The sequence below is a fragment of the Asterias amurensis genome, chromosome 17 (assembly GCF_032118995.1).
Source record: "Asterias amurensis chromosome 17, ASM3211899v1".
NCBI classification, from domain to species: Eukaryota; Metazoa; Echinodermata; class Asteroidea; order Forcipulatida; family Asteriidae; genus Asterias; species Asterias amurensis.
This window is the reverse complement of record NC_092664.1, coordinates 1,467,638-1,494,636: the sequence shown is the minus strand read 5'-3', so window position 1 is coordinate 1,494,636 and position 26,999 is coordinate 1,467,638. Positions and strand designations below refer to the sequence as shown.

The following is a 26,999-nucleotide window of genomic DNA, read 5'->3' as shown; positions in this document are numbered from 1 at the left end:
GGCGGGCTGCAAGGTTCCTTTGTATGCCCTCAAATGTTTGTTTTGTACAGTGTCAATTAAAAACACAAACAAGCATGGACTGTCAGGCGTCTCCTAGACAGGTGGCACACAAATTGTGTTATGAGTATACCATCTAGCTGGAATAGTGCATTGACCAAGCTGGAAAATTGCATTGAAGATATTTGTAACTGGATGGCACAAAATAAGTTCATATATGCATAAAATAACAAACCTGTGAACATTTGAGCTCAATTGGTCGTCGCAGTTGAGAGAGAATAATGGAAGAAAAAACATCCTTGTCACACAAGTTGTGTGCTTTCAGATGCTTGAATTCGAGACCTCGGCTGGGGTCTCGAATTCAATTCAAATACTTGAGAAATAAGCGAGAAATTACCTCTTTCACAAAAACTACGTTACTTCAGAGGGAGCGGTTTCTTACAATGTTTTATACTATCAACAGCTCTCCGTTGCTCGTTATGCTTACAATTATTTTGAGTAATTACCATTAGTGTCCAGTGTCTTTAAACGATTCTAAGACTGAGACACTTGATGTCCTTTAGAGTGATATAACTAGAGAACCTTCTAATGATATGTAGCACAAACCTCTATCCCTCAACAAGACCCTCTGCTACAGTTAGTATCCTTCCTCAAACATATCTTGAGGAAAGTAACACAACACCGTCAACAAAAGCTCCTGCTGAAAGCAAACAATCAGTTGATTGTTTTCTGACAAGCAATTCACAGACTCTGTGGAAATCAAACAAGAATTGAGACCCATGTTTGATATCACTCCAGAAATTAAATTATGGCTTGCTGTGCAAATAGAGTAAGCTTAGCACAGACAAAGTGTACACACAAATTTGCACAAGTGAGAAGTCATTCTGTCTGTCTTTGTAGGTGAGGCTGTAGCTTCATTTTAAATAAGAGTGTGGTCTAGATGTCCTATAGAAGGGTCAGAATAGGTTTGTGCAGTAGTCACAGACGACCCAGATGCTCAATCAAGTCACGCTTAGATGGTTAACATAATTGAGTGTCATGGCTCAGTGGTTAAGAGCATCAAATTCACGTTCTGGTGGTTAAGTTATGACAGTGTGGGTTCGAATCCCGGTCACGACACTTGTGTCCTTGAGCAAGATACGTTACTATGATTGCTTTTCTCCATCCAGGGGTAAATGGGTACCTGTGAGGGTAGAGGTTGATATTGTAATGTGTATGAAAAAGCCTTTGGAGCGCTATGGTTGCCCACAATAGGTTGTATACTCCCAAGGGAGCTGAGAAAGATTAAAGGAATGATATTGGGCAAATGACTAGGGCACTCATGTAAAGCACATTGAGACGGTTATTGTGAAATGCGCTATATACAAAATTAGTTATTATTGTTATTGAAGTATATGGACCAAAATTGGATTTGAATAAAAATGTACTTGTAACCTGGGCCCAAGTTCAGAAAAGCATGTATTTTGTATGTTTGCTTTTTAAAATCACTTGGACAATTGCTTTAAATGAATGTGTTTGCCCAAAATATTATTTTTACACTAGGCATATAATAATTGTTATAAAACCACAAACAGTGGTTGTTTAAGAAAACACCTGTACATGTAAATGAAAAGCTAGCAAAGCTCAGTATTTAAATGTATATAGGAGTTTGGGTGAATTGATTTTTTACTGGAACTTCCAGTTTGGAATTATTATCGAGTCAGGTCACCACTGTTCATGGATCTGGGTACTTTTTGTAACACAAAACACAATGTCCACAGATTTACATTAAACTAACACAGTTTAAAGATAATGATAGTAGAAAGCTTCCCTTTTATATTACTTGCTGAGGTGCTGTAGATTTTTGAGAAATTAGTAAAACAATGTCACAAAAATTATTGTCATCATTTTTTCAAGAGCTATATATCATGCCTGGCAGGACTTAATTAATTGACAACAGGAAAAATGCTAAAATTAGTATGCAGCGTATTAATCAATCTCAGTGAACATTTTATGTAATAAAGTGATGTTAATGGAATGTTGTTTGCTGTCTAACAAAAAAAAATAAAAAATAAAAAATAAAATAAAAAACCCAGGTAGAAATGCCACTTGCTTGAAACCAGCTGTTGTATCCGAAATCCTTGAGTTGCCTTAACCCATTGTTGAAAGTGAACACAATATCACATGTACAAATAGTACGCATTGCAATGGTATTTAATTGATTGAAATTTATCCATACACTAAATGCTTTGATGGATCAGCTAAAAATAACCTGCTGACCCCCCCCCCCAATCCCTTGTTGGAATTTTTTGTTTGATATGTCATACTGTTTAGGAAGTAACTGAATGGATTTTAATTTGCAATTGAATCGGCAATTGAATCATTGGAATAAAGCAATAAGTTTCTACAAATGCTTGTGAATTCTTTCAGAATGTGTATGAAGCGTCAATGCTATGAACCAATAAAATCTGTTGGCTAGTACACTTGGAGCCAAAGCAAATCCCTCGTTGAAGCAATATAGACAGGCGGCCAATTAAAGGCACTGTACACGTTTGGTAAATGTCAAAGACCAGTCTTCTCACTTGGTGTAACCCATCATTTAAGCATAAAATAACAAGCCTGTGTAAATTTGGACTCAATTCAATTGGTCATCAAAGTTGCGAGAAAATGATGAGAGAAAAAACACCCTTGTTGTAAGAATTTGTGTGCTTTCAGATAAGAATAAAAGACTTCTAGCTAGAAGTCTTCTAATATTTTAGTCAGAAATTACAACTTTCTCAGAAATTACGTTACTTCAGAGGGAGTTGTTTCCCACAATGTTTTATACTATCAACAGCTCTCCAATGCTCGTTACCAAGTCAGTTTTTAAGTTAATATTTGTTTTGAGTAATTACCAAACGTGTACCTTCTCTTTAAAAGACTTTCATTTCTGTCATCTGTGATAAAACATGTATGGGTGTTGTGAGAAGGAGGTTAGTTGCAGTATACAGTGCAGTGGTAATGAGATCCCTACTAGTTACCCTGAGGACAAGGTTGCTTCTCTATTTCCATTGGTGGCCAGCTATTGATTTAAAGGGTTAGGCGTGTGAGACTGCTAGAAATATTGGTGCCAAACTTGTCTCCAGATGTATGTTAAAGGGGCAGAAAGGGATGCTATTCATGTTGAACTTTGGGCAGCAGTCTTTTTTTCTTTCAAATATAGCAGCTTTTCTTTAGAGTTTATCATTTTACCGACTTCTTACTTGCAGTTGAAATATGACCTAAAGCTCTCTAATGCAGAAAAGCTCTCTCTGATTTATAACAAAATAAAATAACCCAAGTTTTCCCATATTCCTCCATGCTCCACTGTAGTTTTTCCCCCTCTTTTTCCCCTCTCAATCAGTGAGCTTTGGATTGTTTTCTTAGCCCACCAATGGGATTAGTGTTCTGATTACCGGAGCTGAAATTGCAATCAAAATAAAACCATAACTACAAACATTTTCATAAATTGCACTGGGGGATTAGGCTTCCTACTTTGTACCGTAGTTCTGATTCTCAATTTGGATTGGGACTAATTCAAATGTTAAAATTTCACAAGTTTCATTTAAAACTATTTAGGATAATAAAAATCGATGGACATGACCCTAGATAGTTTGATGCCATTCACTGCGGGTTTTAAAAACCTGCGTGAACGAAAATGTCAAGTCGTGAACTTTGCTGAATTTCATTTAAAATGTTTTCAATGAATAAGGAAATCGAGTCATATGATTATAAATAGATTTTAATTGTGTAAAAAAACAATAATTTCGAGTACCCTTATCCAGCGCTTTTCTGAGAGATTTGCGAAAAGCTCCGTTACGTAATCACTATCAAAACGTCATAGTTGGGAGCTCCAATTTGTAAAGTCGCTTTGTTGTAGCGTGGAGGTATAACAAAGCAAACTCCCATAAATGACGTCAGCGGCATTGTCCTTTGACGCGTAATTCTGTTAAAAAGATAATTCCGTTAATAAACATTCCGCTCAGGTAGCTGTTTAATGATAACACGATACCTGCTCCTGTACATGTACATGATACACAGTACACAGTACACATGTACACATGTGCCACCATGCATAAGCTACATCGTATGCAGTACAATTATTCAAACAATTGCAAAATGCAAGGGATATATGAATACTTATTGAATGAACTGTGGTGGTTGTTTTTTCAAATGAATGTTTTTAAATTTTCATAGAATACAGAAAATGTTGTCAATTTTTAGTAGATTCTAAGCTTTTTTAATACAATCTGATTTGGTCAACTCATCAACACTATTATATATTATTTCATCCCAATATGTTGACATTGATTGCTAAATATTGTTGTTGATTTTTCTTCTCTTTGCATGTGCCGTGATCCTCTTCTCTGGAATATAGGAAATCATCAAAGGTGGGTTTAACTCAAATGATTTATGATACTGTATACTGTCACAAGCCATAGGGCATCTGTTGGTGTGTATGCATGCGTTTGGACTTTGAAATCCTAATTGCTATGTATATTATCCTGTGTAATTTATCACAAAAGCGCGAGTGGAATACAACAAAATATAGCGCTTCTGCGTCCCATATCCAACTCGGCTGTATTTATCTTCCAGCCTCATTAAGTCAATGAGGTTTGGCTGTCTTTTTGGTTTTGATTTTGCACGCGCAAAGTTTTGGAATGTAACTTTTGCACTGACTGTATGTGAAGCATGACGCATTGACACTCACGCAGAGTGCAATACAAAAACTTGGAATAGGTTGTTATACACATAATGAATGTTTATGAGTGCAATGGTGCGAATATGTTCATGAGTTGAAAGATGGAATGTTCTATTCATCGAGGTGGAGCCGAGTTGAATGGAACATTCCAGCTTTCAACGAATGAACATGTTCGCACCATTGCACGAATGAAAAACATTCATTATTTGTTTTATATAACATCCAAGTAGATCTTTGTCATTTTGATTGAAAGATACAACTTTCAAAACAAACAATTTCAACTGTAGAAGCCAAATGCTAGTAATTTTACTATGCCTTCTTGCAGTAACACCTGCTGCGTTACCAAAGACACGCGCACGCAGTGATGTTTTTACTCGGCTTTTTCGTTCCATCTGAAAAGTACCATTGCACGCTGCCAGCGTGCAATGGTACTTTTCGGAAGGAACGAAAAAGCACGGTGAGTGACTCAGGGTGCAATGGTACTTTTATTTGCTATCACGTGACGGACAATCCTCCAATCAAATGACAAGGATCTGCTTGGGTGTTATATAAAGCTTTTTAAATCACACTCCAATTCGAGCACCTGATTGGTGGATTAGGGCGTACTGGAAGATGAAAACGCAATACACGCATTTACTGCAATGCGTTTAATGGTTGTAAAGTCATTGTGTTTTAGCACAGCAGTCTTCCACACCGACTATACATGTTATTTCAACTCTTTTAAGAATTGTTTTAGATTATCTTTAATAAACTAGAACATTCTGAATAAGGTTGAAACCTTGAACATCAATCAAATTGAAAAATTGTTTTGTGTAATCGTTTTTGTTGTTGTAAATTTGTCCTCGGGACCTAATTATGTGTATGTATGGGAAGCAGTAGCACAGTGTATGCTAATGCAGTCAACTCATATTCAGTTATAGTTTATTCTCATAAATTCAATGTTTGCATAATTACATGAATTGAATTGAATAGTACACATTCGATTATCATAAAAGGGGATGAGGAATATCAAAGTTACTCTGAAGCACTTCCTCCCCCTCCCTCCCTCAAATGTAGACAGACTACTCTCTTCAAAACATGATGTAAAAACTATTGCAATACACCAATTGTTAGCATAACAACCTACTTGGTAACGAGCAATGGAGAGCTGTTGATTGTATAGAACATTGAAATGGCTCCCTCTGAAGTATCGTTTTTTGTTTTTTTTTGTGTATTTTTAAAAATTATATTATGGAAAGAAGTAATTTCTCACTAAAAGTGAAATAACTAAATTGAATTCAAGACGTCAGAATTAGATTTTGAGGTCTAAAAATCAAGCATCTGAAAGCACATAACTTGTGCCACAATGGTGTTTTTTCTTCCATTATTCTCTCGCAACTTTGACAACCAATTGAGTTCAAATTTTCACAGGTATATTATTTTAAGAAAAGACGTTCGGACCACCATCACGCAGAACAAACTAGAAATCCACAAGTCCAGCTTCGACAAGGATTTTATCAATTTTTTGTCAATGTATGTTTTTTTTCAAAACCAGTTTTGCTAATAAATCCTGATGTTCTTTTTCCTGTGATGCTTCCGACGAATTAACAAATACATAAATAAATTAACTAATAATAAAAATAAATTTAATGAAGATGCACTTCACCTGCTTCGAATTTTTTAAAGCCAATATGGTAATTTCATATTTACAAATTATATTGAGCAAATCCAATTGTAGAGCAGAAGGCTGTACTCAATGCATCCTTGTCCAATGTTAACCTAATATTTGGCCGTCTCACCCACATCAACTGGCCTTTCCCTCCAGCAAGTAATCTCTTTTCCGTGGCTCACTTTCTCCTAATTTCCATCAGGGGGGAGATAAAAAGTTTCGAGGGGTTTGCAAATTGCCTTCCAAGGCAGAACCCACCCATTGAGTCTATAATAGGAGGCTCAGTTTTTTGTGTGAAAATAGTTGCCTTAAGCCCGGTTCATAGTTCCTGCGAATGTGAAGGTGATGCGAATTTGACGCATGACGTAAATTTGACGTCACAACTCTGTTTTCGCTGTGATATTCGCACGAGAGTTGAGCACAGTCCAACCCCTGCAAAGTATTTGTTGCGAATTTGTGACGTCAACATTTGTATGGCATTCGTATTTGCAGGAAGTATTAACTGAGCTTTGATTTTGAGTCGTTTTATTTTTTAAATTTATTTATTGACATCCAACAGCGGAAAGCCGCCACTTACAGGAATCGTTAAAAACTATGTAAAAATATAAATTTATGCGCTGTACTGGTACATGTAGGTTATGTACTTGTCATAGAGAATGTACCTTTTGGTGACTTCATACAAGGAAGCCTAAATGCCAGTTAAAGGCACTGGACACTATTGGTATTAATATTTACTCAAAATAATTGTTAGCATAAAAACTTACTTGGTAAGGAATAGTGGAGAGCTGTTGATAGTATAAAGCATTGAGAGAAACGGCTCCCTCTGAAGTTAGCTTTTGAGAAAGAAGTAATTTCTCAGTAAAATATTTGAATTGATATTGAGACTCCACACGTGAGGTCTCGTAATCAAGCATCTGAAAGCCAGAACTTCGTGTAACAAGGGTGTTTTTTCTCCAATTATTATCTCGCAACTTCGACGACCAAAGCAATTGAGCTCAAATTTTCACAGGTTTGTTATTTTGTGCATTATGTTGAGACCAAGTGAGAAGACTGGGCTTGACAATTACCAAAGGTGTCCAGTGTCTTTAAAAGAGTTAATCTGCATGGAATGATATTTACCCTTCAAGTGCTTCTGCGTCCCATGGTAGGCTACAGCTGAAATAGCTCAATAAGCAGAGTTAGAAGAGTGCAATACGCAGGGTGTAACATGGACCGTAAGATATAGGTTTACATTACACCTCTTGCTGCTATAATTCGACCAATCAAAACCACATTCAAGTTGGCTTTCAAGAGGATAACTAAACTAAACATATTTTAACACTGAATGCTAATATTTGCTAATAATGGTGATTGTTAAATAGCAACTGTATTTTATATAGGGGAATAGTTACAGAACTGTGTGCCCACCAAATTGGGATTACTTTGCAGTTTAAATGTACTTCATGAAATACAACATTTAATAGATTATTTTCGGTGTGTAATGATGTACTTCACACGTACTATGTAATAGACCATCCTATGACCGAATCACTGAACTTGAACAAGCAGTCATAATGTTTTATCTTGGATTGGCTACCAATTTCTACTAGAATTTGAATGCATTATTTTTTAGACCTAGTTGAGTAATCATCGTTAACTTTACATTGTTTACGCAACATAAACAAATTGATATTATGAGAACATTGACCCTAAGGAGCGTCCAATAGACGCTCAGATCCCAGAGATTAAGCTTGTCATCCCTGAGGTTTCTTCTTACATTTCACCTCTACTGCACCAGTGTCTGATAGTCTTCTACATCCAAGATACGTCTTGGCTCTTTACAACAAAATCCCTCATCTATCAAACTCATTCACCATTATTTATTCTGTCATTTTCCTTCCAATTCTTAAGAGGCAGCCTTAACCTCCAGCCTTCATTCCTCTAGTTTTCTATTAATTTATTGAGTCTTTTTTTTTCCCTCCCTTCTTTGGCGAGTTTCCATGTCGGCTTTCTCTCTTTGTCCATTTTTGCTGGAGGCTGTTTCGGAATTGATAATTTGGCGAACGTGATCTGCAATGTGGGATGAGCACATCTTGGGGGTCATTGCCAAACTGTACAAGACGGTGTATCCAGATAGGAAATAGCAGTGTGTGTGTGTGTTGGGGGCTGGTTAAAGGGCACTTGCTCATTGTGCAGTAGAAGCATTTAAAGGGAAGGTACACGTTTGGTAATTGTCAAACACCAGTCTTCTCACTTGGTGTTTCCCAACATAAGCATAAAATAACAAGCCTGTGAAAATTTGGGCTCAAATGGTCATCGAAGTTGCGAGAAAATGATGAGAGAAAAAATACCGTTGTTGGACGAATTTGTGTGATTTCAGATAGGTATAAAAGACTTTTGGCTAGAAGTCTTTTTTTTATTTTAGTGAGAAATTACCTCTTTCTCAAAATCTATGCTACTTCAGAGGGAGCCATTTCTCACAATGGTTTATACTATCAACAGCTCTCAAATGCCTGTTACCAAGTCAGTTTTTTAGTTAATATTTGTTTTGAGTAATTACCAAACGTGTACCATCCATTTAAACAGAATGTACTACTCAAGTGTCACTTTTTGAAATACGCATTTGGATTGACTTTATCTATCTCAGGTGTCATTATTCTATTAAAGGCAGTGGATACTATCGGTACGGTAATTACTCAAAATAATTATCAGCATAAAACCTTACTTGGTATTGAGTAATGGAGAGCTGTTGATAGTATAAAACATTGTGAGAATTGGCTATCTCTGAAGTAACGTAGTTTTTGAGAAAGAGGTAATTTCTCACTTAAATATTCGAATTTGATTTTGAGACCTCAGAATTTGATTTTGACGTCCGTCTTGAAATCAAGCATCTGAAAGCACACAACCTGTGCAACGAGAAGGTTGCATTATTCTCTCGCAACTTCGACGACCCTTTGAGCTCAAATTTTCACAGGTTTGTTGAGATACACCAAGTGAGAAGGCTGGTCTTTGACATTTACCAATAGTGTCCAGTGTCTTTAAAGACTGATTGGACTGTTGGACTAAATGTGGATTGTTTATGACATTGGGGAACAAACAATAGTTATACCATCTCCCATGTCAAAAATATGGAATTTGTTCATTTTGTGGTGTTATATCTACACATGTTTATAAGCATTGACCGCCACCATTGAATAAGATGTGCCTATTTAATGACTGGTGAGATTCCCCTCTGACAATATTTTACCTGGTTGGTCATACTATGAATGTCCCATGCCTCATCATTCATTATAATGTCAAATCATCTACATGTATCACACAAAACAAAGCAGTTTCGGATAATGACGTCTCTCTCTTGGGTTCGAATCCCACCCAAGTAATTTGCCTGTGATTTTATTCACAGAACTCGGGTAAGTACTGAGTATACAGTGCTAACACACATCGGTGTATGGGTAAAAACCAAAATGATTGTTTTTTATCCCCGATCCAATTTAACATCTATTAAGATGTCTCTCTTGAAAGGGAACTGTACTGGAGCACTCTTTTAATTCACTTAGTTGCCGTCACTTGACTGGCTCCTCTCATCAGGTGGAAAGCCCAGCGAAGGCAAAGACGTTCCAAACCTTCCTATGTGATTATTTGCACGGTTGGCTCAGTCCACTTGTTCAAATTCCTCATCTCTCATCTTTAATCAGTGGCAACCACCCATTTAGGGATTTTCTGTTGAAAACCGCATAAAAATAGCCCGATGTTTGAGCCAAGTCTACTTTCTTAAAGGCTAAATGACAATACACATAAAGAGGTTGGTGGTGTAACAGGCTGTCACGTGGAATGAGGTGAAAATAGAGAGGCAGAAAGCAGTGGGAATCAAAGCAAGGGTTTGAAGATTGAGCAAGGGTTGAGCAGCCCTTGCTCAATTGGAAACACAACAGTCAAAATCAAAGTTGGCAACTTATATAAATAGATCCTTTTCAAAATAAAGAATAGAAACTCATTCACCCTACTGTATGAAAACAATAAATAAAAATGACATCTTTCTAAACAACGTGAATGACTCTATGTAGACATCAACCTTGTCCACAGTGACCCGACCTTGCCTCATTGGGACAAACGGATCTGCAAACTGATAAATTTGGAAATGACTCTGCCAAGTGTTCTATATTTATCCAAATTGGACTCCAATATTAAATTCTGGAGTGTCATGGCAGTGTGTACATGGCTATATAATAAGGGAATCAATGTGTGGTGAAGAGGTTTTCAACTAGTGATTTAATCCCATGAGGCCTGGTTCTTGATAATTTTACCAAGACGAAGTCGAGGTAAATTATAAAGAACCAGGCCTCAGCGGGTTTAAACCACTAGTTGAAAACCGATTCAACACACTTTGATTCCAATTCATAAATACCTTTTCGGTCAAAAACATCATCACTTTTTGCTCAAAAAGTAAAATAAATGCAGAAATTATAATTGTTAAATGATTTCTTTCAACACAACACCCCTCCAGCTATGAAATGGTAAAGCCCTCCGCCGCCCTCGGATAAACAGCAATCATATGACAAGGATTGTGCATGCTGTTATATGTAGTGACATTTAGAGTCACATTTTTTACTTTAGATTATAACCAACAGATACAGATACATGTAGATGTCTAATCCTTTTCTATTTCTTTTTATATAAATTTTTATGCTGAACATTCATACAACTTCTTATTGTATGATTTTTAAATTCTCCTCTTTTTTGTTGCATTTTGAAATAACTTTTTGTATGGATGTGTATTTGTAATGTTTATGGTCAAATATGTATTTTTTCGAACAAATTAGCATGAAAACCCTTTAAAAAAATATATATATAAGACTTACTACAAAAAAAAAAAAACGATCAGAGCATACTGATCGAAACGTCAAGTTGAAACCAATGGTTCTTTTCAGAACCACCCCAACTCATTAGAGATAATCGTTACATGGTGTTACCGCAAACCTTTCCATATCGTAATTCCACCATGCAAAAATTTCAAATCCTACTTAAAATGTGAACTGGTTAGTTTAACAAGAAGCGAGACTACCTACAACTTATTACTGAACCATGCAGCTGTGTTCAAAGAAACTTGTTTGTATTCTAAACATGTGCGATACCTATGCAATGAGTGGGTAGTTGCCACTACGCTGCTCGGCTGAACATTCTTACAACTTCTTATTGTATAATATTTGCAAATTCTTTTCTTTTTTGTTGCATTTTGAAATTACTTGTTTGTATGGATGTGTATTTGTAATGTTTAAAGTCAAATATATATATTTTTTAACACAAATTAGCATAAAAAACTCTTGTAATTTTGTAGTCATTGGTAAGATTATGTGAACGTGATCAATATTAGCAGGTGCCAGCTTGGTTAGATACTAGAGGGAGTCATATCCCTCTAGGCTAGCTAGCCCTTAGGAATCTCTGATGACCGACCATAGAAAGTATGTCCCTTGACTTTGTCAAACATTTCCTGTCTCCATTGTTTATCTTCATTTTTTTCTTTCTTTTGCCAGACATTTGCCTTTGACCACTGTTTCCTGTCCACGGATGAAAGGAATCCCAAATTTGCAGGTAGGTTATTGGCAGTTGACGACCTTCTCAGGATGAATATTTGTCCAATTTGTTTTCCTTTCCTATTCCTTTTTAAAAACCTTCATTATGAAAATGAAATTGATGGAATATTGAAATGGTTTTCATGCAGGTACAGTAATCATGTTTATATACCTCCTCTAATCTGATTGGTCAGAAATGGAGTCGTGGAAATAGCCTTCGCTTCGGGCATAGTCATGGTTTTGACATCACCTTGGGCCTATAATTTTAATGGTGCCCTCGTAGCAGTCAATATTTCCATAATAATATATGCTTGCAGACATTGTGTGTCAAGAGTTTGCCTAACTTTTTGACAGGAGTTTGCAACAGTTAAAGGCAGTGGACACTATTGGTAATTACTCAAAATAATTATTAGCATAAAACCTTACTTGCTAACGAGTAATGGGGAGCTGTTGATAGTATAAAACATGAGATTTGGCTCCCTATGAAGTAAGGTAGCTTTCGAGAATGAAGTAATTTTCTATGAATTTGATTTCGAGACCTCAGATTTAGAATTTGAGGTCTCGAAATCAAGCATCTGAAAGCACACAACTTCGTGTGACAAGGGTGTTTTTTCCTTTTATTAATATCTCGCAACTTCGACGACCAATTGAGCTCAAATTTTCACAGGTTTGTTATTTTATGCACATGTTGAGATACACCAAGTGAGAAGACTGATCTTTGACAATTACCAATAGTGTCCAGTGTCTTTAAATTGCAATCAAGTGTTATCCAGCGCAGTATTTTGTCTCAATGCACCCTTGCTGTTGTCTCAGCCTTGTTATCAGCACTAGCTGACTAGCAATGAAACAGTTGTTCCTTACATGAGCTCATAAACACAATTCCCAATATTGCAAACACCACCTGTGGATGTACTAATATAATCTGTAATCTTAGGACATGGTTAAACCTGGTTGACTGTCACACTACAAGTTATATTAAGTGGAATAGCTGCGACTACAAAAGCAATATACATGCTAATAGGAATAGTCTGTATTGATACACTTTGGCTTGTAAAAACATTATCGTGTTGTGTATAGACCCCTTGCAATACGCGCAGCGTACTCACATATGCCTATTCTGGGTGTCATTTTGAGTGTCCAAATCGTATACAAACATGCACAATTGCCACCCAAAATTACGTGCATTGTTTGAGGCATGTTCTGTAGTGTGTAAGAAATCAATAGCTCCCCCTTGCATAACGCGAACTGCTACAGGTATGCTGAGGACACACGCACGTTTTTACGCACAGAGAACAGCTATTGTCCAATGATCTGCCTCCTTTTTGAGAGTGTGACGTCATATGCAATGGGTCTATAGAGGACTTTCTTGTATTTAGTAGAAAGGACTTGTATTCAACATGTGTGATAAACATGCCTCTTTATTGTATTTTAGCAAGATTTGTAAACTACTGCTTTGTTGCTAACATCCAACTGTTCCTTGGTTATTTATTTTTTGTCATTTTAAAAGTGCTGTGAGGTAATGGGAATTCGCAGTCATAAATACCCCACACAGTTTCGCTGTTCCTATTGGTTGAGAGCACATCACGTGGCGGTGTTTAAACATAAGGGCATTTATGAATGGGAATAAAAGAGTAGTGACTCGTTCTTAAACGGCCATTTAAAACCTTGCAGGGTCGTGGCCCTGCGATAAAGGCCCTCGCCCTCACACGGCCTTGACCCTACTGTTTTAAACAGCCATTTAAGAACTCGTCGCCTACTCTTTTATTCCCTTATTTGTATTTTTTGTAAAAAATGTTAAATTGTTGTAATTTAGCCTTTGTGCTGCCAGGACAGTTGTTTAATAAACCATTTTATCTATCTAGCTATCAATACCTTCAATCACCTGCAACAACTACTTACTAGAACCCCCACCTCCAAAATGGGCACATCAGACATTGTCTTGAACGATAAATCACTCTTTTTTTATTTGGCTTCCATTATAGAGTAGTCCATGTATGCATTTACGTCCCAACCCTTCATGCCCTTCAATTAAAGAAAAGCAAACTGTCTATTTGATTGAACAGACATTTCTGGTAATTATTCTTGTCATTAAACATGTATTGATTTTGTGCTCGTTGCAATCATTGATCGACAAAGCTCTATCTGTCAGGATATTTCTACAGTCCTCCAGGTCTGAGTTAGGGATATCCATCTACATAGTAGATATTGAAGCCAAATATCAACAAGAGTAGAGTTGGATTTAAGTCTTTGCATAGAGGAAATACGATATGGAAAGGTTTGCGGTAACACCATGTAAAGACAATCTCTAAATGAGTTGAAGCCAAGTATCAAGAAGAGTAGAGTTAAGGCCCAGTCACACAGGCCCCGATAACGAAAACGATAACGATCACGACGCTAAGAGAACGCATTCTCTTGGTTGAATGAGCGTGTGCAGATATGGCGTGGAGCAATTCAACCAATAGTATGCGTTCTCTTTGCGTCGTTATCGTTTTCGTAATGGCTGCAGTTTGAATCAGCCTTTTTAGATCCGCACCATGTACCCTACAGTCTCCATATTAGAGTAGAGTTTACATATTTTCATTAGGTCGCTTCGAGCAAAGGATGAGTCTCCAATGAAGGAGTTGACTCGAAGCTCATCAGCTTAATCACTTCAGCAGGTGTAATAAGAACTGTAGAGTTTGCCATTCTTGTTATTACCGTCATGACTGTAGGACTTGCTGGTTGTCTCCAGAGATTGCTTTCTCCTTTGGTTGTTTAGAATAATCAAGGCTTGGTTTCATTCGTGACACTTGACAGATATGTCTATAAAATGGGATATAAGCATTTATTTATATTTGTTTTAAGCCTTAACAGACATTTTGTGAGCTGCTGTTTGTCGTAGCTGAGTGGTTTAGTGCACTTGATTCAAGCTCTGCTGTTCCCGTGTGTTGTGCAATGCATGTAAAATGAACCTAGTTACGCTTATTCCTAAGAAAAGGAGTTTCCCCAGTGATTCTCGCAGTGGCAGCTGAATGCGCTGCAGCACCTTGTAAACCCTCAAACATGAAAGGTGCTATATAATTGGCTCACATAATTCAAAAAGCCCTGCTAAATAAGATATTCTGGCATGCCAATAGGACTTCAATCTTGAGATTGAGCCCTCTAACTAGGGATACAAATCTAGGGCCAAATATCTTGAGATACATGTAGTGCTACTCATCAAGTACTCAATGTTCAGAATCAGCAATGATGTGGTATTTGTCTTTCTCATATTCTTTGTTTGTGTGTGTCTTGGTTGCAATTCTCCCCCCCCCCCCTTCCCATCCTGATTTATTTGCTGAATGGTCTTGGGTTCTGTATATGGAGTATTCATACCACGTATGAATGTCAAGTGCTCCAAGCGGTTCTTACTGTATGCATATGCAGCATAAATGGGTGTGGGCGTAATGTGGGTAGGTTTAGACTCATTCAAACCAGGTACGAACTAAAGCAAGGACATTTACCCACATGTACCTGGTTGGGTAAAGGTCAGCAGTTGGAAAGTGTGTGTTGGAAGCTGTTGTCAAAAATTACAAAGAAAGAGGTACAATTCATTCATTCAGTCGATGGCGAGCATCGGATGATGGCCCTCCGAACATGTTGGTCCTCCATTGCTGTGCGCAGCTCCTATCGTCTGGGGCCAGAGTCCCGGCACAAGGTGTCCACATGGGTGGACAATGGTAGATCCTTAAATGCAGGAGTTTATACACTGGGTGTTTGCTTAGGATGTCTGCCCATTCAAACCAAGGACTTAAACAAAAGGGATCCAGCTCTAACAGAGTGGGGACGTCCCTGCTTCCCTTTCATGTACCAAACCAATGGGGACTTCTCTCAAGTCCAAACAGCGGAAGAACAAAGACAAGTTCTTTATTTACTGGATCTACAAACGTGTGTGTTGGGGGAGGGGATGTTTGCATGAAATTTAAGTTCTGTACGAGAAATAGTGCATTTGTACTGCATGTATATTTTTGTACGTTTCAGTTTGGTTAATTCCTTACAGCTTTCAAGCTTGTAGTCTTTGGTTTACTGGAACCCTCAGAAGTTCCTGCTATGCAAAACGTTCTGACAATATCCTTGTTTCATTAGCTATTGTGATACTTAAACCCCCTAACAAATATTGACTAAACAAAACAAGAAGTTAAAACTTGGAGTGTCTGCATAAATGTTATATATGTAACATTTTAGGTAAAATAAATCCTCTTTTTGTCTAAAGCCACCATTGGGAAAAGGTGTGTTGAGTTGCTCTAAAGTTTGAACACTGATCTTTGTTAAATCCAAACATCTTTGTTAAATGTGCTCTATTTGGTGTTCACATGGCAGAAAAGAGAAAAGGTAAAGATGCCTCAACATTTTGCAAACTTCGTTAATCTCCCCATATTTTATGTTGTCACATGTCCAGTGTGAAAGTTTATTTCACACGCAGCTGCGCTTGAATCAACAAACAACACGTCCTGAAAGTTCCCTTGGCTGACTTCATCTTCAGATTCCAGATATTTGCAGTAGAAACCAGGCTAACCAGCAGATGTTGGCAAAAATAAGTACTTTGTATGTGCGTAGGTGTGAGCAGCTCTTTTTGGACCAGAGTCTTTCCCCGTCCTTTAACCTACACCGTCACCCCTTGCCACTGTCAGATCATCACTCTTTTTTTCAGACCCCCCTTTTACTCTACTCACTTTCACCATTACAGTAAGATCATCTATAGTACAATTTGTACCGCTTTTATCTGTACTACAAATACTGTTAACATCTGAAAGTAAGAGTACATAGCCTTTGGACATTAGGTCAAGCTGAGACAATCGCAACCTTTGATCGTTTACACAGAGCAACCGCTCCATCCTGTCTCTGTCAGGAGGCTTCCTGCCCATGGAAGTACAACTTCCTGTAAAGCCTGGGAGAGGTTGCCTCATTCGCAGGTACACAGTGTCCATATCAATATTGAACTCTAGCCTTGAGTTGGGTGGTTGGGGTCTTGGAGACGATTGTAGGATTGTTGAGCCTTGAGTTGTAGGATTGTTGAGCCATGAGTTGTAGGATTGTTGCGCCTTGAGTTGTAGGATTGTTGAGCCTTGAGTTGTAGGATTGTTGAGCCTTGAGTTGTAGGATTGTTGAGCCTTGAGTTGTAGGATTGTTGAGCCTTTAGTTGCATGATTGTTGAGCCTTGAGTTGTAGGATTGTTGAGCCTTGAGTTGTAGGATTGTTGAGCCTTGAGTTGTAGGATTGTTGAGCCTTGAGTTGTAGGATTGTTGAGCCATGAGTTGTAGGATTGTTGAGCCTTGAGTTGTAGGATTGTTGAGCCTTTAGTTGCATGATTGTTGAGCCTTGAGTTGTAGGATTGTTGAGCCTTGAGTTGTAGGATTGTTGAGCCTTGAGTTGTAGGATTGTTGAGCCTTGAGTTGTAGGATTGTTGAGCCTTTAGTTGCATGATTGTTGAGCCTTGAGTTGTAGGATTGTTGAGCCTTGAGTTGTAGGATTGTTGAGCCTTGAGTTGTAGGATTGTTGAGCCTTGAGTTGTAGGATTGTTGAGCCTTGAGCTGTAGGATTGTTGAGCCTTGAGTTGTAGGATTATGAGCCTTGAGTTGTAGGATTGTTGAGCCTTGAGCTGTAGGATTGTTGAGCCTTGAGTTGTAGGATTGTTGAGCCTTTAGTTGCATGATTGTTGAGCCTTGAGTTGTAGGATTGTTGAGCCTTGAGTTGTAGGATTGTTGAGCCTTTAGTTGCATGATTGTTGAGCCTTGAGTTGTAGGATTGTTGAGCCTTGAGTTGTAGGATTGTTGAGCCTTGAGTTGTAGGATTGTTGAGCCTTTAGTTGCATGATTGTTGAGCCTTGAGTTGTAGGATTGTTGAGCCTTGAGTTGTAGGATTGTTGAGCCTTGAGTTGTAGGATTGTTGAGCCTTGAGTTGTAGGATTGTTGAGCCATGAGTTGTAGGATTGTTGAGCCTTGAGTTGTAGGATTGTTGAGCCTTTAGTTGCATGATTGTTGAGCCTTGAGTTGTAGGATTGTTGAGCCTTGAGTTGTAGGATTGTTGAGCCTCGAGTTGTAGGATTGTTGAGCCTTGAGTTGTAGGATTGTTGAGCCTTTAGTTGCATGATTGTTGAGCCTTGAGTTGTAGGATTGTTGAGCCTTGAGTTGTAGGATTGTTGAACCTTGAGTTGTAGGATTGTTGAGCCTTGAGTTGTAGGATTGTTGAGCCTTGAGCTGTAGGATTGTTGAGCCTTGAGTTGTAGGATTGTTGAGCCTTTAGTTGCATGATTGTTGAGCCTTGAGTTGTAGGATTGTTGAGCCTTTAGTTGTAGGATTGTTGAGCCTTGAGTTGTAGGATTGTTGAGCCTTGAGCTGTAGGATTGTTGAGCCTTGAGTTGTAGGATTGTTGAGCCTTTAGTTGCATGATTGTTGAGCCTTGAGTTGTAGGATTGTTGAGCCTTGAGTTGTAGGATTGTTGAGCCTTGAGTTGTAGGATTGTTGAGCCTTGAGCTGTAGGATTGTTGAGCCTTGAGTTGTAGGATTGTTGAGCCTTTAGTTGCATGATTGTTGAGCCTTGAGTTGTAGGATTGTTGAGCCTTGAGTTGTAGGATTGTTGAGCCTTGAGTTGTAGGATTGTTGAGCCTTTAGTTGCATGATTGTTGAGCCTTGAGTTGTAGGATTGTTGAGCCTTGAGTTGTAGGATTGTTGAGCCTTGAGTTGTAGGATTGTTGAGCCTTGAGTTGTAGGATTGTTGAGCCTTGAGTTGTAGGATTGTTGAGCCTTTAGTTGCATGATTGTTGAGCCTTGAGTTGTAGGATTGTTGAGCCTTGAGTTGTAGGATTGTTGAGCCTTGAGTTGTAGGATTGTTGAGCCTTGAGCTGTAGGATTGTTGAGCCTTGAGTTGTAGGATTGTTGAGCCTTTAGTTGCATGATTGTTGAGCCTTGAGTTGTAGGATTGTTGAGCCTTGAGTTGTAGGATTGTTGAGCCTTGAGTTGTAGGATTGTTGAGCCTTGAGTTGTAGGATTGTTGAGCCTTGAGTTGTAGGATTGTTGAGCCTTGAGCTGTAGGATTGTTGAGCCTTGAGTTGTAGGATTGTTGAGCCTTTAGTTGCATGATTGTTGAGCCTTGAGTTGTAGGATTGTTGAGCCTTGAGTTGTAGGATTGTTGAGCCTTGAGTTGTAGGATTGTTGAGCCTTGAGTTGTAGGATTGTTGAGCCTTGAGTTGTAGGATTGTTGAGCCTTGAGTTGTAGGATTGTTGAGTCTTGAGCTGTAGGATTGTTGAGGTTGTTTATGTTTATTGGGTAGGATGTTGGTGGCGGAGATGGGAGAGCTGAAATGTGTTGCTTTGTAATAAAGTTTTGCAATTGCTGATGTTCTTGGTAATTAGAGTTTTTATCCAAGTACTTAGCATTACTCAGTGCAGCTTGAAGGTCTTACTATTGTTCTCTATTTGAAGAGTGGTTGTTTGTGGTGTACACTGTGTACCAGTATGTACTATATGTACCCAAAACTCTTGCAGGTCTGTTATTTCATCGCTAGAGTGACAAGGACACCTTCCTTGTAACAGTTTCATCTTTTGCCATATTTTATTTTCTGCAAGTTAATCCAAACTAAAATGCTGAAATAATGTGATTAAAATCATTTGAGTTTGACACAGCAAAAGTGTGACAGCAAACGTGTGGCATTTTGCGCAGACCCAAGTTGCATCACAATATTCTGTCTGCACTGCAATTGTGTACCCATTTATATTTTTTGATACAATATGTTTGGGACTATAGGCTGTTTTACCCTTTTTAGCTGCTGTTGCGTACTGTGAGGAACGTTCTTTAGTTCTTGTTTTCTTTAGTTAATGTTTCTTTTAGCTCTAAGTAATGTGTACCAACATTGTTGGAGCAATTTAAACCCATAAGTGCTGAAAACCACAACAATTTGTTTAATACGAAATCCCTATTCACTAAATTCACATTCCAAGTAATAAACCACATGGGAACTGACTTGGTAAGTTATATTTCAATATGAGGCGGACAAAGAAAAATTGACTACATTGTACACCAAATTGAATGCAAAACATTCCTGTGGTTTAACCAAAAAAGTAAACAGTAAAAAAAACCATTGAAGGTTTCTGCCACTTGACTTGATACATCTGCAGAAATTTGCAGGAATTTGAACTTTATTAAAAGAATTCTTTTGACACAATTGTGAACTATATATAGCTCTACTAGAAATGAAACTAGGTGTAGGGATGTATTATCTGAGCCGGCACATTATGTACAAGTAATGTACAAATACCTGAACCTGTGCCATCTTCCAATGTGCAAACTGCCATAATCTAAAGTGCTATTCACACGACAGAAATTTAACTTGGGTCCCATGCTTATTTTTTAGCATGGTTGTAAAATGTAGCAATTTTTTACAATATTTTGCCAGACAACTTGGATGGTAAAAACAATTGCTGTCCTTTCACACGAGAGGAACATTTTGTAAAGTTGTTACAACCATGCTACAATTTAGCAAGGGACCCTTGCTAAAGTGCTCCAGTGTGAAAGGGGCCTTAGTGGTAATTGGTATCCATACAGTGTACACATTAGCATTAGATGAACTAGGCTTCTTGCTCTCTGTGGTCAAACCATTTTTCATACATATGTCAGCATTCACTGCTTGGATTTGAACACCCACACATAAACACGCACAGTTAAACCTCAATTCAAAAATTATTCATTGTTTGTCTGGATATCTCTAGGCGAAAAACCATCTTCATTTTATATTTCATTCTTGATTGGTTGCACCCTGCAATGACAAGTTTGAAACATCTCCATAAGAAAACACATGATAAGCAATCTTAATTTGATCTCCATCGTTGGGGAGCTATCATTGATGCCTACACTACGTGACTGCATTATCTTCCGTGGGATCATCCATTCACTAAGGTGTCGATTGACTGAACAATCACACCTGCGTATAGGGTCAGCGTCTAACTACCGAAAAAATATTGTTTAAACGTTGAAAGAGATGGAGAGATGTGAGGGATAGAGGAAAATAATCCTCCACCCAATGCAGATGGTTTATGCCTCCGTGGTTTATGCAAGTAGCTATTTAAAGAAGCAGTAATGGGATGGGATAATATGTGCAAGGTTATAGTGGATAGGGTTTTGTAATGAGATCAAAATGCATTGCATGGTCAGATGTAAAGAGGTTTTCTATGAGGCCATTACCATAAGACTGTAAACCAAGGACCAGACCTTGGTCTAGAATAACACAGTGGTTTAGGAAGTGATTTCTGTATGAGGAGTATGAGGAGTAGACTTGATTTCAAGTCTGAGATCGCCATTATTTCTCTGCACCAGCCACGAAAAACACCCCACATTATTAGCTATCAAGCGCCCTAACACGCAGTCTGAGATCGCGGTTATTCCTCTGCATCAGCCACGAAAAAACGCCCCCACATTATTAGCTATCACGCACCCTAACTCACAATCTGAGATTGCGGTTATTCCTCTGCATCAGCCACGTAAACACCCCCACATTATTAGCTATCACGCACCCTAACTCACAATCTGAGATTGCGGTTATTCCTCTGCATCAGCCACGTAAACGCCCCCACATTATTAGCTATCACGCACCCTAACTCACAATCTGAGATTGCGGTTATTCCTCTGCATCAGCCACGTAAACGCCCCCACATTATTAGCTATCACGCACCCTAACTCACAATCTGATCGTAGGCTAAATGACAGAGGTTTATTACAGAGGCACTGTTTCAGCCAATAATTTAGCGGCTATCAGGAAGACTAAAAGCCACGATCAAAGACTTGGAACCAAGTCTACATGAAGAGATGAATGAGGACCATTAGGGTCTTGAAAGATGTACTGAACTGCTGGAAATGAGTCTCATGAATTTAGATCTGGCCTGGTTAGGCTGATTAAAAAAAGAAACTTGTTTAGCGTCCCCGCCCACTTCCTTTTTAGAGGCAGCCTCCTTTTTATCTTATTTTTATTTTTTATTTATTTATTATATGCACATTTTTTTTTTTCAAACGATCTCAGCAAAATTAATCTGATTGTCTAGTCTGATTGTCAAGTCCAAAATGTTTCATTTGAGCAGTAGAAAACACAATGGATATTTGACATTTTAAAAAGAATGGCGGCCATCTTGAAAAAAAAACCCTCCTTCCTTTTTTCGAGAAACCCGGATGCTAAACATGTTGTTTTTTAATACTCAGTTTACTTATCTGAAGTGCCTGAAAGCCAAATAAGTATCAATGGTCTGCAATAAAGGTTTACTCCTTGCAGTAACACCATGTGAATTTCAGTCTCATGAGTTGTGGTGGTTGATGTAAGAGTTTGATGTGGCTAGACATCAATACTTACATGGTTTTACCATAGACCCTAATTTCCATCCTGCAAAGTTTCAAATCCAGCTCAATCAGTTTTGAAAACTTGATATACCTGCAATGATATTTCACCTTTAATTTTTAAGATACACAAAATTTAAGATGCTTTGAATAAATGTGTTCCACCCTTTATAAACCTGTTGGATGAATTTGCATGAGGATGATTTTCCCCCATCTGCAAAGCCAATACTCTTACTTCCTTCGTCCAACCTAAATGTACATGCTAGTTTAAAACAAACTCCAACTTGATTATACTATACTTGATTATGGCCATTGGGGTATACGGTTCACATTACAAATAATGTAAGAATCCTTTGCGTAAAGGCGGAAACTTGTTGCCAACAGCAGGGCCTCCTACAATTAGGTTTGCACCTGTTTGGATCTACTCAGCCCCCCTTGCCTACATAATTACACCTGTTTCACTTCTGGGCCTATAGTTTCATAGATTGGATTTAAGTGGGTATTGTACAACATTCATATTCATAGAATGTTGTCAATAAGTGGACTAGAGCATGGTTTCTAATTTGACTGATGGCTAAATCATTAGAATGTAGGTTCAAATACCAGTCATGCGCTTCTGACTTGAGCAAGACACATCAGTGTGCGTACCGTATCTTTGCATCACTTAGAAGTAAACTGGAGGTATATTTATTTTGCGGTAACACCATGTGTGTATCTACTTGCCATGTAGAGTTTGTTCTTTAGAGAACTGTCTTTCTTTATTCTGCTACCGCGGAGTAAATTTATCGGATTGTTCGGGAGACTTCTCACTTCTGAATAGAACTGTCCTGCTTTTTAACTACAACCTTGGCGGAAGGTATAGAAAATTGGCTGGGACTACTACTTTAGCTTATAAGATCGTAATTAACTGCACTACCGCAGAGTCAGTTCTTAAATTGGTCTTAACGTTTCAACTAGTTTGCTCTAGTCATCGTCAGGAGACTGCTATTATGTACTCATGTAGTATGGACAAAGATTGATAATTTGATAACAAATGCAACTTCAAAGAGTTGAAATGGTTTCAGGGAAGCTTTTGGCAATATTAAGTAAGTGGCTGTTGACCCTAACGAAGGGAAGTTCCTTAGGGTTACTTGCAAGTGCACAAAGTACATTTATGCCTTTAACTTGTTCCCTGTCCCAGACTCCATCAGTGTTTACATGTATGTCCTCAACATAGCTTGTTGCCATTTTGTCATTGGAGCTTTATCATCTTTAGCAAATGACAGGTGTTGTGTGGTTTTGTGCTTATAAATGTACTCCCACTGTCTGTCTAGACTATCAGTCAACCCCATAGAAATATATCCCGGAGAACGCTGTGCCTCATGGTGCGTGCGATTTTTGTTTTTTTCCATTTTTATGGACGTGCATACGCAATTTGTTTACGTGTGTATGGCAAATTGCCATACAGTAGAAGTCATGAACATTAACAATGAAAACACGTAGAAACGGTCTATGTGCTCTGCCATTTTGCCATACACGCGATGATAATTTTTGCCATACAAGCGTGTACGCCGCGTCCACAGAGGGCAGCCGAGCTCAGCGTTCTCCGGGATATATTTCTATGGTCAACCCTATAACCTGTGTAGGTCTATATGTACATATATACCTCCTATATATTTGTTTTCAAGAGTCTTCCATGTACCTCAAAGTCCATCATAATTGCACAGCTATGCTGGTTTGCTTGATTGGGCTTTGATGGGAAACTCAGTTGATTGTGGAAAAAACGTGAGTTATCATTTGAGGCATTGTGGAGAAACTTGAGTTGTCATTTGAGGCATTGTGGTGGAGAAACTTGAGTTATCTTCCATAATCGTACGTATCGTAAGAATACTATTTCCATCGTAAGAATACTATTTATAAAAGTGTTTAATTTTAACATTGAACTTAAATAATATTTGGATACAATAATTTAAAGAATGAGGCTAAAATTCTTATTTTGAATGGAACTTTGTCAATACTGTTTCTTAATTATATGAAAATGGACAAAGATATTGACAAAAAAGGGACACCGCTATAAGGGCTAGATAGCTCAGTTGGTACAGCGCCGACACGTTAATCCGGAGGTCGTTGTTTCGAATCCCACTCTAGTCAATTCTTTGTTCAACCCCCCTGCCCCAAAAAAGTTTTAAAAACAGTGAACTATCCAGCTACATTGAAGTTATGGATTTATTATGTAAACTGTTGTACAAGGTTTCTTGGGGGCTCTAATTTTGAAATGAATGTTTTTACACTGGACATTTATGATTATCAGCCAGCCATTAATGCGTTGGTGCCTGAACCATCTCCTGCTGCAAGAACACACGCCTGCAATCAGGTATTGCTGATATTCTCAGTATGTCTTCATTACATGTCTGGATTCATGTCTGTAAGGATTATACTAAGGAGTCCCGCTGCTTCCACCATTGCGGAATGGACCATTATAATCACTCATTAGTGCTGGATAGAGCAAGCCATAAGTGGCGTCGCGTGGAGGAGATATGTGTTGGAGGTGGGGGGTTGTTGGATCTTGTTAGGGGATCTGGTCTGGGTTTGATTCAATTGGGACATGTTCTTGACTTGTCAGATGGAGGGATTTATCATTAATGGAGATGTCATCCTTCAATAGACCTTTATCATTGTGCGCCCATCTTGATATTCTCCCATTCAAATCAGTGTAACCAAACCGAGGCTGGAAGGGGAAATAGCCTGGTTCCTTTTTGTACAAAGAATGTTAGCATCTTTCAATGCTATAGGATCTACAGGGAAAATGACAAAGATGGTGGCCGGGTGAGAAATATCTATATAAAAAGATTCTCACATTGTACGTACTCACAATACAGGTTATTCGAAAGCAAGGACAGTGCATGTACAATATAGACCCTTATCATGGTGCAGCCATCTTCTTTCCCATTGACATCACTTTTCTATTTCCCCATTTTCCCATTGATAAAGACCCTCGCCTGCAGCTCGGGCCTTTACGGCATGGCCATGACCTGCAGATCGGGCCTTTATTGCATGGCCATGATCTGCAGCTCAGGCCTTTATCGCATGGCCACGACCCTGCTGGTTTTAAACAGTCGTTTAAAAACTCAACGCTACCCTTTTATTCCCTTAGTTTTTGTCAGATAAAGTGAAGTCTTCAAAAGACCTGTTCAACATGTACTCAACTTGCAAATTTTCCTTCCATTTCTGTAAACAAGAAGATGACAATCAAGCTCTTCATTTGAAAGGGAATAAATAATCCCACATCAAAAATGAATTGACAATGCATTAATTTTGTGTAGATTATTTGACTGGACAATCGGTTTTTTTGTTTAGATTATTTTGTGTTGATTATTTGACATTAAAGCTCTTCACTTGAAAGGGAATAAAATCCCACATCAAAAGTGAAATGACAATGCATTGATTTTGTGTAGATTAGTTGACTGGACAATCAGGCCGCCAGCATCTATTATTCGTCATCACTAGTCATGATTATTGAGATGTTGAACTATCAGACAGTGCCCTGGGTTTATCATACTGTACTGCGGTTTGTAAACACCTACAGCTTTATATGCCTGTGATGTTTTTTTAAAGGCAGTGGACACTATTGGTTATTACTCAAAATAATTATTAGCATAAAACCTTTCTTGGTGACGTGTAATGGGGAGAGGTTGATGGTATAAAACATTGTGAGAAAACGGCTCCCTCTGAAGTGCCATAGTTTTCGAGAAAGAAGTAATTTTCCACGAATTTGATTTCGAGACCTCAGATTTAGAACTTGAGGTCTCGAAATCAACCATCTAAATGCACACAACTTTGTGTGACAAGGGTGTTTTTTCTTTCATTATTATCTCACAAGTTCGATGACCAATTGAGCTCAAATTTTCACAGGTGTGTTATTTTATGTTTATGTTGAGATACACCAACTGTGAAGGCTAGTCTTTGACAATAACCAATAGTGTCCACTGCCTTCAACTTAAGAGGTGTAGATGCTGCAAGGTTTAAAATACAAATTAATGTCCCAATGCAGGACAAAAACTTTTAAGGCGAGTTTTATTCAGTTTGTCCTAACTACAAAGAAAGTTTTTTTTTTTGGGGGGGGGGTGGCAAAAGAGGTGTAGATGCTGCAAGTTTTAAAATAACAATTAATGTCCCCATGTGTTAACTTTTAAGGCATGTTTTATTAAGTTTGTCATCAATCTCAATCTAGTTTGAAGAGTACAAGGGAATTTATTGTTAAGCACCGTGGTCGACCAGTCAGGAATGCAAATTTGCAACCCGGTTCATACTTTCTGCGAATGCGAAGCGAATTTGACGTGCATTTGTCATCACAACTTCCCCATCGCAGTGATATTCGCAAGTGAGTTGCCCAGAGTTGAACTGATGCGAATTATTCGTTGCAAATTTGTGACAACAACATTTGCATTCGCAGGAAGTACGAACCGGGCTTTAGTCTTTTTGAGTCAGGGGTATAATTCTTTAGTAATTGTTCAATGTTGATGTAGCCTAACAGTTTGATATTCTACCCATTTTAATTTGTGTTCAGGTCAAGAGAAAGTGTTCAAGTGTCTTGGGTTGGACATTCTTGATAATGCCTTTGAGGGGTACAACGCCTGTATCTTTGCCTATGGACAAACAGGTAAGAAGTCAATGTATCTGTTTCACTCGGCCCTAGCCCCTTGCCTTAACCAAAGGCGCTGGCATGGGCAAACGTATCAAGCATGCTCATTGGTCTATCCAGAAAATGCTCAGTCCCATCATGCATCACACT

General features: G+C 38.3%; 1 protein-coding gene across 5 annotated transcripts in view; it reads left to right on the top strand.

Moving 5' to 3' along the window:
- The window catches only part of LOC139950010 (kinesin-like protein KIF13A), a 121,562-nt gene that overhangs the window by 30,433 nt on the left and 64,130 nt on the right, over positions 1–26,999 (top strand). For all 5 annotated transcript variants that reach the window (XM_071948632.1, XM_071948629.1, XM_071948631.1 and 2 more), the window contains exons 3-5: positions 4,373–4,385; positions 11,855–11,912; positions 26,775–26,867. In XM_071948632.1, coding sequence (XP_071804733.1) covers positions 4,373–4,385; positions 11,855–11,912; positions 26,775–26,867 — 164 coding nt within the window. The remainder of the gene's footprint in view (positions 1–4,372; positions 4,386–11,854; positions 11,913–26,774; positions 26,868–26,999) is intronic.